This window comes from Stegostoma tigrinum, chromosome 1 (genome assembly GCF_030684315.1).
Source record: "Stegostoma tigrinum isolate sSteTig4 chromosome 1, sSteTig4.hap1, whole genome shotgun sequence".
NCBI lineage: Eukaryota > Metazoa > Chordata > Chondrichthyes > Orectolobiformes > Stegostomatidae > Stegostoma > Stegostoma tigrinum.
This window is the reverse complement of record NC_081354.1, coordinates 576,472-594,111: the sequence shown is the minus strand read 5'-3', so window position 1 is coordinate 594,111 and position 17,640 is coordinate 576,472. Positions and strand designations below refer to the sequence as shown.

Genomic DNA, 17,640 nt, shown 5'->3' with positions numbered 1-17,640 from the left:
CCGTCTTCCCTGGACTGACTTATCCCCTCCCTACCTATCTTCTTTTCTCTCCATCTTTGGTCTGCCTCCCCCTCTCTCCCTACTTATTCCAGAACCCTCTCCCCATCCCCCTCTCTGATGAAGGGCCTAGGCCCAGAACGTCAGCTTTTGTGCTCGAGATGCTGCTTGGCCTGCTGTGTTCATCCAGCTTCATATTTTGTTATCTTGGATTCTCCAGCATCTGCAGTCCCTGTGGTAAACTGTTGTAATTGTACTTGCCTCTCCCACTTCTGCTAGGAGTTCATTCCACTATTCCCTTGTGTGAAGAAGTTGCCTCTTGCAACAATATTAAATCTTTCCCCTTTCACCTTAAAGGTAAGGCCTCTAGGTTTGGACTCTGCTACTCTTGGGAAAAGACCTTGACTATTCAACTTATCTATGCCCCTCATGACTTAAAACTTTATAAAGTCTCCCCTCAGCCTCCTACGCTTCAGGGAAAAGAGTCCCAGCCGACCCAACCTTTCCTTACTACTCAAATCCCCCAGTTTCAGTAGCATCCTTCTAAACCTTTTGAACACCCTTTCCAGTTTAATAACATCCTTCCTACAGCAGGGTGACCAGATTACTACAAATGTGGTCTTACCAAAGTCTTGTATGTCCATAACATGACATTCCAACTCCTGTATTCAATGTTCTGGCCGATGAAGGCAAGGGTACCAAGACCACCTTCTCCACCCTGTCTACATGTTATGCATCTTTCAAGGAACTATAACTAAACTCCTAGGTTTCTCTGTCCAACAACTGTCCCCAGGGCCCTACCATTAACTGTAGTGCCCATGCCGGTTTGTCTTACTAAATGCTACAACTTAGAGTTATCTGCATTAAACTCCATCTACCATTCCTCAGCCCACTGGCCCAGTCAATCAAGATCCTGTTGTACTGTTAGATAACCTTTTTTACGATCAACTGTACACCAATTTTGGTATCACCCACAAAATTACAGACCATGCTTCCCATATTCTATCCAAAGTGTTTATAAAATGATGGACAACAGTGGACCCAGCACTGATCCTTGTGGCATACCACTGACTACAGGCCTCCAGTCTGAACAAGAACCCTCTACCACCACCCTCTCCTAACAATAAAGGATACCTCTTGCTCAATCCCACATGATCTAAACTTACTAAGCAGCCTACCACATGGAATTAAAGTCAATGTCAAGGTCTGCTGTTCTGACCATATGTGAGCTTTGTGATAGTTGAGTAATGGAAGTTGGTCCAGAGCAGAGTTTGGAGGTAGTTACCATCATAGAGTCCCTATAATTTAAATAGAGAGGCCATTCGGATTAATGAGTGTGCACCAACCGTCTGAAGAGTGTCTTTGGAGACCTACCTTACCCTGCAGCCACACATTTACCATGGCCAATCCACATAACCTGCACATATTTGGATTGTAGGAAGAAGCCAGAGCACCTGACAAACCCACGTAGATATAGGGGGAATGTGCAAACTCCATATAGACAGCTGTCCAAGTCTGGACGAAAACATGGATCCCTGGCACTGGGGAAGCAGCAGTGCTAACCACTGAACTGCCATGCTGCCCTTGAGGAATGGGAGTGTGCCCTGACAATGGTTTTATATTGGTTGAGGAATGGGAGTGAATCCTGAGCCGGGTTTTGCGGTAGGTGAAGAATGGGAGTAGATCCGGTGCCATTTTTTGCCAATTATCACGTGCGTCTGATCACGGGACCTGAGGCGGCGTTTCCCCTCAGGCAATTGGCCGAGGACGATGTTGACGTGTGCAGTGGGTGGGGCGCCTGTGCGTCGGTGGTTCAGTTGCCGGGTTCTGGGAACGAGCCGAATGGAGTCGAGCCGCGTTAACGGTGAATCGGAGCCCAACCTGGCGTTACGGTATCAGAGCTATCGGCGTCGGTGGTTGGTGCTGGTCGCTAGCAGCGCTTTGAGCTGCTCTAATGCCATGGTATGATGGGAGGCTTGTGTGGGGTACGTGGAGGGAGAGTCCCTCGATGGTGGTCACTGAGAGACTCTTTCTTTTGGCTTTAATCAGCTGGTTACCTCCTTTGCTGTTGGTCCTCGTACTGAGGCATTGCCTTGGTGAAGGCCGAGTCCTCTACGTGGTAGTTCAAGTCCCTCAGCCGCCTGTCGCCACTGTCCGCTTCATATCGCGGGGCCTATGGTGAACTTCCTTTTGACTGATGGGCAGACGCTTCTTTGAACTTTGAGCGCTTGGTAGATTTGTCAGGCTGGCTGACTGTAAATAATGAACTTGGATTACATGTTTGCATCAAATCACTTTGTGCTTTTTCGCGGTGTTCTAGAATTTCTTGCCACTTTGAAAGAGAATTGATTTCAATGACTGCAACTCGTCTTGGCTATTATTTAGGAGATAATGGGATCTGCAGATGCTGGAGAATCTAAGATAACAAAGTGTGGAGCTGGATGAGCACAGCAGGCCAAGCAGCATCTCAGGAGCACAAAAGCTGACGTTTCGGGCGTAGGCCCTTCATCAGAGAGGCGGATGGGGAGAGGGTTCTGGAATAAATAGGGAGAGAGGGGGAGGTGGACTGAAGATGGATAGAGGAGTAGATAGGTGGAGGGGAGAGTATAGGTGGAGCGGTGTATCTCCTCTCCACCTATGTTCTCCTCTATCTATCTTTGGTCTACCTCCCCCTCTCTCCCTATTTATTTCAGAACCCAGTGCCCATCCCCCTTTTCTGATGAAGGGCCTAGGCCCGAAACGTCAGCTTTTGTGCTCCTAAGATGCTGCTTGGCCTGCTGTGTTCATCCAGCTCCACACTTTGTTATCTTGGCAATTATTTCATGTGTGTCCATTCCTTGAACACTGTGTGAGTGACTTGGAATATTTCCATATCTGTTGTGCTGTTAGCTTCTGATTGGGGTTGTCTCCACCACCAAGGCAGTCTGAATGAGTTGGTGAACTGTCCACCATTTGTTAGCTGTTAGGCAAGGTATATGCCTGATCTCTGGTTCTATCACATTGTATATAAGCACTCATGCTTTGATCTTTGTCTAGATGTCTTAGTGTTTTTGGGAAAAGATGACTAACCATGAGGTTGTCTTTGCGCGCAAGAGGGACACATAAATGATGCTTAACAATGGTTTTCATCCCAAAGTTTTGAGACTGTGAACCCATCCTCGTGTCAAGATTTCTAAGAATTATCACCTTGTCTGTGAAGGTGGTTACCAGAGGTTCATATAGCTTTGATTAGAAGATTTCTTTGACCTTGTCATCAGAATCCAAGGATAGTTGGGAACACCCTTTGAACTCAGTTGACTTTAGCAAGAGGTTTATGGACTGACATCATGTGTTTGCCCTGGTTGACACAACATTAGCATTTTCAGTATTTTGCTTTGGTGATCCTTGAATTCTGTATTCTTCTTGAGAATCTCCTTTCTAGAATCGAGTCTGCCACTTGTTTTCTTGAATTTCTTCCTTGTCTGCAAGCAGGCTGTATAAGGGCTGCTCTCTTGGCTGAGATAGTGTGGCTTGTAATTGTTTTTGCAATGCAGCTTTATAACTTGGGGCAATAATTTGGTGAATAAATGGTTTTTGCTGTCAACCACGTAAACAACCTAGCTTCTTGAAAACATTGTATGGAGGAGGAATGCTGATTTGTCAGAAACGTGGCTGATTTGTGAATTTCTGGCAGAATGAAGAAATTCAAAGTGACCTTGATGTCATGATGATCATAACTTCTCACCTTTCTTGAGAATTGAATGTAGCACCTGCAGCGAATAGTGTTACACTGAACAGTTGAGGACACCCTAGCTAGATTGCTTATTGCCCTCGTCAGTTGCAGAGGAGGACCTTCCAGATTATGACTTCCAACCCATAGATTAGTAACCAGCATCATCTTCACAACACACTTAATCCCAGAAAAATGTTGACCCTTTTTAAAAAATTACTTCCTTTTAGTCATTCAAAAGCCTTTGACTAGTAAACGCACAGTCCTTTGATACATTATGGGAGACCAGCCAATTTCAGCAACAGGATCTATGACTGTGTGCAAGTAACAGTACTTTTTAATGTTTCCATGACAGGCTCCTGTTTTCAAAACAGACCCCAAAACAGGGTGTGTCATAGCAGTGATTCTGTTCTCTCTATTTCATGCTGAAATAATGCAATTTTAAGCTATAATGACAGCACTAAACTCAACTGTCTAAAGGTCCAGTTCAATCCAACCACTTAAGTAGAACTGCAGTGTGCTCACATTGAAATAGTTAGTATTCATTGCAGAAATACAACAGAAAGTTGATGTATTCACCAAAGTGCACAGAACCTGCCTTGAGTAGGACACAGGCTAAGGCCCTGTACCAAATCACATGAATTGGATCAAATCCAATTGTGACTTGCAGTGAGGTGTCTGAAAAAAATCTGATTTTCCATATCTTGGAGGCTATCCCAAATCATAAATAACAGGTATGCCCCAGAATCCAATGTACCAGCTCAGCCTTTAGTAAATTAAATATTTGTGTTTTTGAGAATGTGGTATTGGACCTAGTAATAATCTCATCTGTTGAGCAGTGGCCCCTCTTTATGGATCTGAAGGTTGAGCAAAATTTTCAATGCCATATTGAGGTCTGAACGCAACAGCCATGACAGAGTTGAGAATTGTGTGAATCAAGTAGGATAACAAAAGAGCAAACCAGACTTCTTTTAAGACACACATGCTAACATCATTTAGCATGGCAATCTTGTAGACTGCATACAGGACTTGATGCCAAAATGACCCATGAGAATTTCCAATGTTTCTACTCCACTTCATCAGGAATCATGTTCACAAGGATCAAAAGAAGTATTTCCAAGATGATCTCCAAGGTTTCATGAAGGTCTGGTTGTATTAATATCAACACATGGGAGCAGATGCCCGATTCTGACTAAAATGTCAACTCATTATCAAAATGTATGCCAAGATGCTCTCAGGGTCATGAGCAAGGAGATGGTGCATAGTGATGTTTTGAAAAAGTAAACCAGAAGTCCAGGCTAATGCTACGTTGAGAGAGATAGTAGGAACTGGAGAATCTGGGGTAACAAGGTGTAGAGCTGGCTGAACACAGGCGAGCAGGAAAGCTGATGTTTTGGGCATTCCTGCTTCTCTGCTGCTTGGCTGCTGTGTTCATCCAGCTCTACACCTTGTCATCTCTAATGCTGTGTTGATGTGGACTTGAATCCCACTGTGGTAGTTGTGGCTTTAAAATTCCATGATTAAAATCTGAAATGTAAGGCTAGTCTTAATGCTAACCGTGACAACTATTACTGTTACAAAAACCAATCTGAGTCACTAATTCCATTCAGGGAAGAAAACTAACTGACACCTTACTTAGATAATAAAATGTGAGGCTGGATGAACACAGCAGGCCCAGCAGCATCTCAGGAGCACAAAAGCTGACGTTTCGGGCCTAGACCCTTCATCAGAGAGGGGGATGGGGTGAGGGTTCTGGAATAAATAGGGAGGGGAGGGGAGCGGCGGGGGGGGAGGCGGACCGAAGATGGAGAGAAAAGAAGGTAGGTGGGGAGGTAATAGGTCAGTCCAAGGAAGACGGACAGGTCAAGGAGGTGGGATGAGGTTAGTAGGTAGGAGATGGAGGTGCGGCTTGGGGTGGGAGGAAGGGATGGGTGAGAGGAAGAAGAGGTTGGACTGGTTTTGGGATGCAGTGGGGGGAGGGGACGAACTGGGCTGGTTTTGGGATGTGCTGGGGGAAGGGGAGACTTTGAAGCTGGTGAAGTCCACATTGATACCATTGGGCTGCAGGGTTCCCAAGCGGAATATGAGTTGCTGTTCCTGCGACCTTCGGGTGGCATCATTGTGGCACTGCAGGAGGCCCATGGTGGACATGTCATCTAAAGAATGGGAGGGGGAGTGGAAATGGTTTGCGACTGGGAGGTGCAGTTGTTTATTGCGAACCGAGCGGAGGCGTTCTGCAAAGCGGTCTCCAAGTCTCCGCTTGGTTTCCCCAATGTAGAGGAAGCCACACTGGTACAATGGATGCAGTATACCACATTGGCAGATGTGCAGGTGAACCTCTGCTTAATATGGAAAGCCATCTTGGGGCCTGGGATAGGGGTGAGGGAGGAGGTGTGGAGGCAAGTGTAGCATTTCCTGCGGTTGCAGGGGAAGGTGCCGGGTGTGGTGGGGTTGGAGGGCAGTGTGGAGCGAACAAGGGAGTCTCAGAGAGAGTGGTCTCTCCGGAAGGCAGACAAGGGTGGGGATGGAAAAATGTCTTGGGTGGTGGGGTCGGATTGTAGATGGCGGAAGTGTCGGAGGATGATGCGTTGTATCCGGAGGTTGGTGGGGTGATGTGAGAATGAAGGGGATCCTCTTTGGGCGGTTGTGGGGGGTGCGGGGTGTGAGGGATGTGTTGCGGGAAATACGGGAGACGCGGTCAAGGGCGTTCTTGATCACTGGGGGGAATGTTGCGGTCCTTGAAGAACTTGGACATCTGGGATGTGTGGGAGTGGAATGCCTCATCGTGGGAGCAGATGCGGCGGAGACAGACGAATTGGGAATAGGAGATGGGATTTTTGCAGGAGGGTGGGTGGGAGGAGGTGTATTCTAGGTAGCTGTGGGAGTCGGTGGGCTCAAAATGGACGTCAGTTACAAGCTGGTTGCCTGAGATGGAGACTGAGGGGTCCGGGAAGGTGAGGGATGTGCTGGAGATGGCCCAGGTGAACTGAAGTTTGGGGTGGAAGCTGTTGGTGAAGTGGATGAACTGTTTGAGCTCCTCTGGGGAGCAAGAGGCGGCGCCAATACAGTCATCAATGTAACGGAGGAAGAGGTGGGGTTTGGGGCCTGTGTACATGCAGAAGAGGGACTTCACCAGCTTCAAAATCTCCCCTCCACCCACTGCATCCCAAAACCAGCCCAGCCTGTCTCTGCTTCCCTAACCTGTTCTTCCTCTCACCCATCCCTTCCTCCCACCCCAAGCCACACCTCCATCTCCTACCTACTAACCTCATCCCACCTCCTTGACCTGTCGGTCTTCCCTGGACTGACCTATACCCTCCCTACCTCCCCACCTATGCTCTCCTCTCCACCTATCTTCTCTTCTCTCCATCTTCGGTCTGCCTCCCCCTCTCTCCCTATTTATTCCAGAACCCTCACCCCATCCCCCTCTCTGAAGGGTCTAGGCCCGAAACGTCAGCTTTTGTGCTCCTGAGATGCTGCTGGGCCTGCTGTGTTCATCCAGCTCCACACTTTGGTATCTCAGATTCTCCAGCCTCTGCAGTTCCTATTATCTCTCCCCAGAACATTTGCTGGGTTCCTAGATTGATAGTCCAGTGATGACCACTAGGCCATCACCTTCCCAATTCAAAATGTATTCACAAAAATAGAAAATACTGGAGAGCATGTTGATTGGTCAGACAATCTGGGGAGAGAGAATGCTTTAGGTCAGTGACTTTTAATCAGAACCAATTGTCATTTTTAAAAACCTTTTTCTATCTTCTAGTCAGAAGTTGATGTTTCGGGCCTGGACCCTTCATTGGAGAGCCTAGGCCCAAAAGGTCAGCTTTTGTGTTCCTGAGATGCTGCTTGGCCTGCAGTGTTCATCCAGCCCCACATTTTGTTATCTTGAATTCTCCAGCATCTGCAGTTCCCACTGTCTCTGAAGCCAAATGTTGGATTTTGCTTTTGAATAGGTACTCTTGTGCATAGTCCTAATGAGTGCAAATGAAAAGCTTCAACAACATGTATGCATCCTCTGTTAATGAGCTGTCTATAAATGCTACAAAGTAATACAAAATATTTTTCTTAGCTATTTACCGAACAAATCAGAGATAAATATTTTGGAATGTTGTTCCCAATATGGTGATTTACTTTCAAATGATTTTTGTAAATTGCTTTTAAATGTTTAGGTGCTGAAAACGGTTTAACACCAGTTAATTGATTTACAGTGAGGGGGTACTCATGAAACTAATTGGCTTCTTACACTGATTTCGAGGCAGTAGCATTGACCAGAACATGTGTATTCCTACAGAATACATCTTTGACTTTGTAGGAGTGGGTTGCGTTTGTGATTTTTTTTTTGTTTAATCTGTTGGTATCATATACATTTTGCCTCTGTTGTTTTCCGTCTCAGTTCCTATTTCACCTAACTGGATTTTTGTCCTACTTTATTTTAGCCAAGTGATGGCTCGTCCATCGAATGAGCAATCAGTAATAACTAGATTGATAACTGAAGGAAATTTATTCAAGCTGGTAGATTTGTTTTTGTCCCTGTTATAACCCCATTGCTTGGAGAAAATGTTGTATTGTTGCAATTCTGATCTGAAGACTAATTGCAGGCTGTGGACTTCGTGGGGGAATTCAATAAAGTTGCAACCTCTTCACTTTGGACCTTGTCTCTTTTTCTGTTAAGAAAGTGCTTTTGATCTGTGGGAATTATTTGGCCCTTTCTTTTGAAACCAGGAATAGGAACTGAAAATAAAAACTGAAGTCTTATAGTATTTCTAAATATCTGGTACTGCGATAGAAAACTGAACAAGTTAAATTACTTGAAATGCATTTTTATTTTTAATCAGTAATTTAAGTCTTTATAGACCATCTATTGAAAACTGTGAAAAGCTTAAGGATTGATACATTGTGGTGTGGGGAAATAAAAAGTGAAGTGATGTTATGTAATAAAAACCAAACGAACTGCGGATGCTGTAAATCAGGAACAAAAACAAAGTTGGAAAAGCTCAGCAGTTCCGCCAGCATCTGTGGCGGAGAAAAGAGTTAATGTTTTGGGTCCAGCGACCATTCCTCAGAAGACGCTTCTGAGGAAGGGTCACAGGACCTGAAAGGTCAACTCTCTTTTCTCCTCCACAGATGCTGGCAGACCTGCTGATGTTATGTTAAATGAGCCATCTGGCATCTTGCTAAGGATGAGTCAAGATTGCGTTTCATGAAAAACTGGTTTCACATCCTTAACATATTGAAGTTATTGCAGAATTTTGACAACTATAAGAATCTCATTGTCCAGATTTCTTGTGCCACTGCATCCCCTCTGTAGTGGAATGTTGCACTTGTACGTGGTGTGTTTTATAGCCCTCTCCCAGGTATCTTTGGCTTTGATTTTTGAATCATTTGTTACTGACTTGCAGTGGATCAAGCTTGGTTGCAATATTTGCAAAATTAAAAATATCAGTGTTGACTGCTTAGGAAACTTCAGCTCAAATTTGATGGACAGCCTGAGGTGTGCACGCTGCAAAACATCAGTAAGAGGGAGAAGTCCCTGGCATTTCACAGCATAGTCGGACCTCTAAGATTAAATACACCAACTTTGCGCTGTGATCGGAGACGTAAATGTGAGGCAGGTCACAAAAGCTCAGAATTGTTATCGTGCAGAAAGGGGCCATTCATGCCTGTACCTGTTCCATTAGCTAGTGCCAATCTCCTGCCTCTGGGTGCAAACTTTTTTCTGGTAAACTTCTTGCCCCTCACCTTAAACCTATTCCACTTAGTCATTGATTCTTCCACAAAGGGAAAGGTTCCTTTCTGTCTAGCCTATCTAATCCCCTCAACCTTACGCATTTCAATTGTAACTCCCTGCAGTCTCTTCGGCTCCAAGAAAAACAACCCCAGTTTATTCAATCTCTCTTGATGATTAAAACTCTCTGGTCCAGGCAATATTTTGGTAAATCTCTGCACCCTTTCCAGTGCAATCTCATTTCTTCTAGAACTGGAGAACTGCATTCAGTACTCTGTAGCCTAACTAATGTTAGCAACAGTTCCAGCATAACTTCCCTGTTTTTAACTTCTGACTCAGATAATAAAGACGTGTATCCAATATACCACCTTAACCACTTGATCTCCTTGTCTTGCTATCTTAAGGGACTGGTTCTCATCGCAACAAGATCTCTGGCAGTGCTTCCCAGGGTCTTATTGATCGTCATGTATTCCCATACTGCCTTTATCCTGCCCAAGTGCAACACCTTATACTTAACTAAATTGAATACTGTTTGCCACTGATCTGTCCATCTGACCTACTATTTCCCCTCTCGCCTCACTGAACAACCGGTGATACGTTTCAACCAGCCTTAGAAATTTAGCTAGTTTTAAGCCTGCCAGACAACTCGGACCTTCCTCTCTGTGCTAATTTATTTAATCATACCACAGTCCTTTTCCTGATTTTTCACACCCACATAATCCCTCTCACTAGTGAACACTGACAGTATTTATTTAGAACGCTCTGCCTGTCTTCTGGCTCTGTCTAACTAGGACTGGGATAGGGCTTTAAACTCAATAGTGAGGTGGGTAGGTTCAGTTGCACGGAAAATTATGGAAAAAAAGTAAGGGCAGGAAGGGATCAGCAGAGATTAAAGTTTCCAGAACAAGTAATATGACAAAGTATGGAAAGAGCCAGGAATTCAACTTGAGATAAGGAGGCAACTATGAGAAGGTCAGTTCACGCAGGACTCGGTGTTATATTTAAATGCATGCAGTATACAAAAAAAAGCAAATGAGCTTGTGCAGATTGAAATTGGCAGGGCCCATGTTACGGCTATAAGAGGTGGCTGCAGAGAGATCAGGTCAGGGAATGAAATATCCAAAGATACATGTCCTATCAGAAGGACAGGCAGAGAAGGCAGGGTTGCCTTATTTGTAAGGAATGAAATGAAATCATGATAGACTCGCGTGTAGAATCTGTGGGTGGAGTTGAGCAACCAAGAAGTAAAGAACCTAATGGGAGTTGTGTACAACCTCCAAACAGTAGTCAGGATTTGGGGGCAGAAAATAAATCAGGAGATAGAACAAGCATGTCAGAAAGGCAGTATTACAGTAATCATGGAGAACTTCAATATGCAGGTAGACTGGGAAAATCAGGTTGAATGTGGATATCAATCCCTTGATATGGTGTTTTGTGGACTAGCTTGTGGTAGAGCCCAAAGGGAATGGATAATTCTGAATTTAGTGATTTGTAGTGAGGCAGATTTAATTAAGCACTGACGGTGAAGGAATCCACAGGGACTAGTGACCATCATGTGAAAGAATTCCCCCTGCAGTTTGGAGAGGGAGAAGTTGGAATCAGATGTAATGGTATTACGATGGAGTAAAGATAACTAGGAAAACATGAGGGAGGAGCTGGCCAGAGTTGATTGGAAGTGGATCATCAATGGCAGATGATTCTGGTGGTAATTTGGGAGGCAAGGCAGAAATTCAGCCTAAGGAGGAATAAACATCGTGAGAGGGGGATGAGGCAGCCATAGGTAATAAGGAAAGTTAGGGACAGCATAAAAGCCAAAAAAAAACTTTCGATGTGGTGACAGTTAATGGGAAGCCATGAGGGCTGGATATACTTTAGAAACCAGCCAAGGATAACTTAAGAAAAGGAGGAGAACATGAAATGAGAGTCAGTGATCTAGTAATATAAAAGATTACGAGAGGCTTTCTTTTAAATACTTAAAGGGTAAGAGAGAGGCAAGGGCGGATGTTATAGCACTGAAAAATGAGCCTGGAGAAATATTAATGGGGAATTTAAAAACTGTGGAGGCACTGAGGAGTACTTTGCATCAGTTTTCACAGTGGAAGACAGAAGCAACATAGCCGAGATAACAAAGTGTAGAGCTGGATGAACACAGCAGATGAAGCAGCATCAGAGGAGCAGGAAGGCTCATGTTTTGGGCCTAGATCTATCTTCAGAAACATAACATAGCAGAACTGAGATGAGGAATTTGTTCAGCCAGAAGGTGGTGAATCTGTAGAACTCCTTGCTTCAGAGGGCTATGGAGGTCAAGCTGTTGAGTGTTTTTAATCCAAACAGGCTCCTGATTTAATACAGGGATCAGAAGTTGTGGGAAGAGGGCAGGAGAATGGGATTGAAAAATGTTTCAGACGTGATCAAATGGCAAGCAGACTTTATGGGCTGAATGACCCAATTCTGGTCCTATATCGTTTGGTCTTATGACCTACAAACACATTACCACTGGGGTCCTTAACCAGGAAAAGGGGACCCCAATTATCATTTTACCTTTAATGGAGTTGTAAAATTAACTGACGGTTTTCCTTCATTTTACCAGCCATTATTCTTTCATGCCCCCTTTTTTGCTCTCCATTTCCTTTTTAAGTTGCTCCTACACGTTCAGTACTGTTGTTGGACTACTTCTGTATTGAGCCCTAAATCTCCCTTTTTCTCTTTGTCTAATCCATCATGATGTGCAATACTTTGGTTGGGGGAAAAAATAGTACTAAGGTAAAGAAGTTATGGGTAGAAGTCATCTTGTTGGTCGCTGAGGAGTTGTCTCATTGTAGCCCTAAGTATAAATTGGGAAATAATGAATGCATTTAAGAAGGGCACTATAATTGTCAGGGATGATTTTGTTCTGCTTATTGATTGGATAAATCAGATTGGCAAGCGTAAAATGAAGACAAACTTGTAGACTAAAAGAATCTATAGGAGGTTGTGTGCACAGGTCCAGACCATCACCGAAGCCAACATCCCATCCGTGGCCTCCATTAATACTTGTCGGCATCCTTTCCATGGCAAGATTGCCAACGACCCCTCCCTCTCTGGTCATGCTCTTCTAAAACCCCTTCTGTCAAGCTGAGGATACAGAAGCTTGAAAACGCACCAAGCTCAAGAACAGCTTCTTCCTTCTGTATGACTTTACTTACAATGACCTGCCTGTACTGCTCGCAAACACAATTTTTCACTGTACATAGGTACATGTGACTACAATTAGTCAAATCAGATAAAGCAAGAAGTATATGCATTGCTCTTGTAGTTTATTTACAACATTAAATCACCTACAACTTAATGCAACTTTGGCTTAAACAAAATATACTGGCAGAGAGCCATTTCACTCCCACCCTTGATTGACTACAGGTAGTTCTGCTATAACATTTGTTTGGTTAATGTGAGTTGGCTGTAACACATGAATACCCGATGCTGTTGGCATAACACAAACTTTGTGCTGTAGAGATATAGTGACTTTCTGCAGCAGAGTCCCTACAGTACAATTTTCTGTAGTGCAAAATCACAAGAATGCAGCTATCTTGTCATTAGAGAAATATCTGTACTCTGACATTGCGGAGATCATGATAATCTAATATGAGGTGTATTGTTTTTGCTAGTTTATTGAGAGTAGCAGTTCACAAGCTGCTGATGAAAATGAAGCTTGCTGTATATATGTTTGTGCAAGCAGGGTTAGTGTAATATAGCAAAATCCACGGATGAAATTAAAATAGCCAGGAAAGTAGGATGTGTTGAGGACATAAATGGTTTACAGATGGATATTGATGGGCTGGGAGATCAGGCCAGAATCTGGAAGATGGAATTTAATGTGGATAGTTGCAAGGTTGTCCATTTTGGCCTTGGGGGTGGGCGGGGAGGCAAATTATTAACTAAATAGGAAGCAGAATTCAAGTGTTGTAGTACAGATGGATCTGGATGTCCACGTGCATGATATGCAGAAAGTGGGTATGCATGTGCAGCATATAATAAAGGCAAATGGAATCCTGATATTTATTGCCAAGGACTGAATTTTAAAAGTAAAGAAGTGCTTTTTCAATTGTGTAAGGCATTCGAGTATTGAGTCTAATTTTGGTCTCTACCTAAGGAATGATTATGTTGGCACGTTCCAGGGGCGAAAGGCTGTTGTCTGAAGAGCAGTTAAATGGCTTGGGCTTGTACTTCCTGGAGTTCAGAAGAATGAGAGGGATTTGATTGAAATATATTTGCCCCTTGTGGGACAGCATAGAACAAGATATCATAGAAAAGGTAGGTTCAAAAGAGATGAGGAGAAACTACTTCTCTGAGGGCTGTGAATCTGGGGAACTCTCTGCCCCAGAGTGCAGCGGAGGTAGAATCAATCAACAGATTTAAAAAATAATACTCAAATGTGGGTTAAAGAGCTGTGGGGAGCAGTCAGGAAATTGGAGCTGAGGTCAAGATTAGCCATGGTCATGTTAAATGGCATAGAAAGCTCAAAGGGCTGAACTGTCTACTCCCAATCTTAATTCCAATGTTCAATTTATTTTAAAGATTATACTTTGAACTCAGTGCCTTGTGGATTTTGGTGTGTGTGAGGGGATTTAATGATCCATTTGTCAGTATTTCTGGAGTCAGGATCTTTTTAGTGTGCGAGAGGGTGCCTTCAGGGAAATTATTTGCATTGAGAGAGTTTTACGAGTGGATGCAGTTAACATGTGAGGGGCGTTAGCTTGCTTTCAGTTTAGAAGAATCGTGAACTCCTCCCCCCCCCCCCCCCCCAATCATTGGAAAAACCCATAACTTTTAGAGCTTTTGCTTCTTGAAGGTCATAGTTGAAATTACTTGTTTGAAATATCTTTTGTCATTTGGAGAAACTAGTTCAGAAAAGTAAGAAAATTGGTTACCTCTATTAAGCTTTTATTTTGAAATTGCTGTACTTGAAAGAACACTGAGGGGTTATTCAAAGCTGAGCAAGTCTAAACTCAGTAGTATGAATAATCAAGGAAGAGGCTACTAAATTCTCAAGACAGGGAATTGAAAGGAAAGTTAAAATAAAACCTATAGATGTAATAGAGAAGTGAGCTCTGTAGTGTTTGGGTACTGTAAAATGATGCTTCTGGGATAGATGGAATTGTGTTTTTGAATGTTTCAAAATCTTTCAAATTGTTTTTTTTTGCTGTTATGTGATGAGATTGGCTAAAACCGCTTCTGCAACATTCTACATTAATGTTTTGGGTCCTGTGACACTTCCTCAGGAGGGTTTGTTCTGACGGACGGTTACTGAATCTGAAACATTAACTTTGATTTCTCTTCTGCTATGCTGCCAGACCTGAGCTTCTCCAACTTCTGTTTTTTGTTTGATGTACCAAGCCAGGCCTCAGCCTGGGATCAAATTTGTGCAGTATAACAGCTGGAAGTACAAAACCAAGAAATGGTATTTTAATGCTATGTAATTCTCAGAGCTCTCTAAAGCTACTGTTTTCTTTCACTTTTTGTGAAATGCACTTTGTAAGAGTAGATCTCTACATAATTATTCCTGATTATTTCAGTGTTGGTTGACATTTGCTCCAATCGCGGATCAGACAGCTCGATATTTCCATATTTCCATGGATAAAGTCAATTGGCTATCGATGATCTATCTCGTTGTTGGTGTTCCCTTTGGTTTTTGTACGACATGGATACTGGACATGCTCGGACTTAAAACATCAGTAAGTTTTGTACAATCTCCATTTCCCTGACTTTCTGACACAGCTGAGTGCAATAATGTTGATAGCTGTTTTCTTCAGTTAAATAGTGATGAACGAGTCCTATATCACCTCCCCACAGTTTACTGTGCTCAATACTTTTGGATTGTTTTTGTTTTGTTTTACTGTTTACATATATTGAAATGTGGTGGTCAAACTTGTTGTTTTGAAACATGCCACAGGGGCTTCTGTGTTTTCTTAGACTAGAGCAGATCACACCTTTTCAGAGGTCAGAGATATTGACCTCTGAGCAAAGTATGCAAGCGATGTTGATTTGATTACATTTTAGGTAATTTTGTATTGATGTACAGTGAGTTAATACGCTCATCCACTTCCTACCCTCCACTGCTAATCTTACAGCCCCCAATAAAATGCTCTGGATCAGAAGTTTACACTTCCTACCCACCACTCTGAGGAACAGGAAAGGATTGGACAAAGGATTAAACAATTCAAATTCAAAATGATCAAGTGGTCAGAAATAAGAGAATTAATGCCAATGATGGTGTGAATTGAGGTTTGTTACTGGAACTATATTTTAATTTCAATTGGATCATTGAATTTCCAAGTCTACTTGAATAGCCAAATCCTTAGTTGAAGGCCACACTTCATGGTGGCATGTGATGATCCATTTGCTTTATCTTTCGAGTGGGCCTGAAACTGTCTGCTGATTTGAATGAGCAGCAATAAAATATATTGACTATGACTGTATGTTTGGTAGAAAAGCATAGGGATGCTGATGCCCACTTAAATTTCAAATTTTCCAACAAAATATGAATTATGATAGAAATAAGTAGTGCTTGTACACAGTTAAATGCTGCTCAAGTAAAGGTAATGTTTTTGAAAAAAATCAATGAATCCTATTGAGCTGTATGAACATTTTGTGTAGTCCCTGAATGCTACTGATGGGGTGTAGTTGCAATATGAATTATAAGCCAGTTTCCTTTGAAAGACACAAGATTATTATGGATGATCATAGGTGGGGAAGACGGCCTTATTTATTTTTAAGACCACAGTTTGAGCAGGCAGGGATTTAGAACTGGGATATCTGAAGACCTGTCCAAAATAGTGGAATGTATGCAGAAACATCAACTGACCTACCATCTAATCATTTATTATCTTATCTTCTGCACTAATAGCTGATCCTGAGCTCATGGCTGAACTTGGCTGGCTGTGCCATGCAACTCTTGAGTGTTGCTTACTTCATACCTCAAGAAAGCTGGAAATTTCCTCTCCTGATGGTGGGCCAGACTCTTGGCGCATTGGCACAGCCTTTGGTTCTCTTTTCTCCAACAAAATTGGCTGCTATTTGGTTTCCTGAACAACAGAGAGCAACAGCAAACATGATTTCATCGATGGGTGAGTTGCTTGGCATAGAATGAGTGATTCACCTTTCAAAATAAGACATCAGTGACTTTTCATTTGGATTTCTATGGACTGTATATGAGACCTTGCCAACCAGGGGAAACACCTAACTGCCGTTTTGTATGAGTTCAAAGAAGACATGCAGAATGTGTTGAAGTGTCCTTCTTCACCCTCCAAATGTTAACTCTGCTCTTTCCAGACGATCCCAGACCTGCTGAGTTTCTCCAGCAACCTCAGTTTTTGTTTCAATCTTTCTTTATTTGCTGTTTGCTCTTTTATTATAGCATGCTTTGCTGGATAAATCAAGCCAGAAAGTGCAACAACAAGGAAGTTTTTTGCTGAACTATATGAAACACAAATGAGGCTTCAATTGGAGTATTGAGAACAATTTTTTACACTTAAGTTGCAACCCACAATATTGTGGGTGGCATGTACAGTGAGTTAATACGCTCATCCACTTGCTACACTCCTACAGCCCCCAATAAAACAATTTTTGGATCAGACCTTTATGCTTCCTACCCACCACTCTGAGGAACAAGAAAGGATTGGACAAAGGATTAAACAGTTCAGAAATTCAAAATGATCAAGTGGCCAGAAATTAGATGACATAAGTTGAGCCTGCTACTTAGAAATATATGCCAAATGTTGGTTTATTTCATAATATGCACAGTAGCCTGATTTTACCTGACTTTCAATGACCAGTGGTAGTAAGTATGGACCTGGTTTCTATACTAAACAATAATTAATATTGCAGGTAACTAGAGTATGGCTTACAGGTAAGCAGATAGTAACTATATAACACTAACTAAAATTCTAATCTCCTTAAACTACTCCTCACACACAAACTCAAACAACCAAACATAAAATGAATATAGAGATAGTAGGAACTGCCAATGCTGGAGAATCTGAGGTAACATAGCAGGCCAAGCAGCATCAGGATCAGGAAAGCTTGACGTTTCAGGCCGGGACCCTCCTTGAGAAATGGGGGAGGGGAAGGGGATTCTGAAATAAATAGCGAGACAGGAGGATGCAGATAGAAGATGGATAAAGGAGAAAATAGGTGGAGAGGAGACAGACAGGTCAAAGAGGTGGGGCTAGAG

General features: G+C 42.9%; 1 protein-coding gene across 2 annotated transcripts in view; it reads left to right on the top strand.

Moving 5' to 3' along the window:
• Nucleotides 1-1,796: 1,796 nt before the first annotated feature.
• LOC125453595 (solute carrier family 49 member A3) overlaps nucleotides 1,797-17,640 on the top strand; it is an 81,155-nt gene continuing 65,311 nt past the window's right edge. Inside the window, exons 1-3 of one of the 2 annotated variants that reach the window (XM_059645737.1) lie at nucleotides 1,797-1,959; nucleotides 14,984-15,142; nucleotides 16,315-16,534. In XM_059645737.1, the coding sequence (XP_059501720.1) occupies nucleotides 1,840-1,959; nucleotides 14,984-15,142; nucleotides 16,315-16,534 (499 nt within the window). In that variant the 5' untranslated portion in view covers nucleotides 1,797-1,839. Of the gene's footprint in view, nucleotides 1,983-14,983; nucleotides 15,143-16,314; nucleotides 16,535-17,640 lie in introns of both variants that reach the window. The other variant, XM_059645754.1, reaches the window with a different exon arrangement.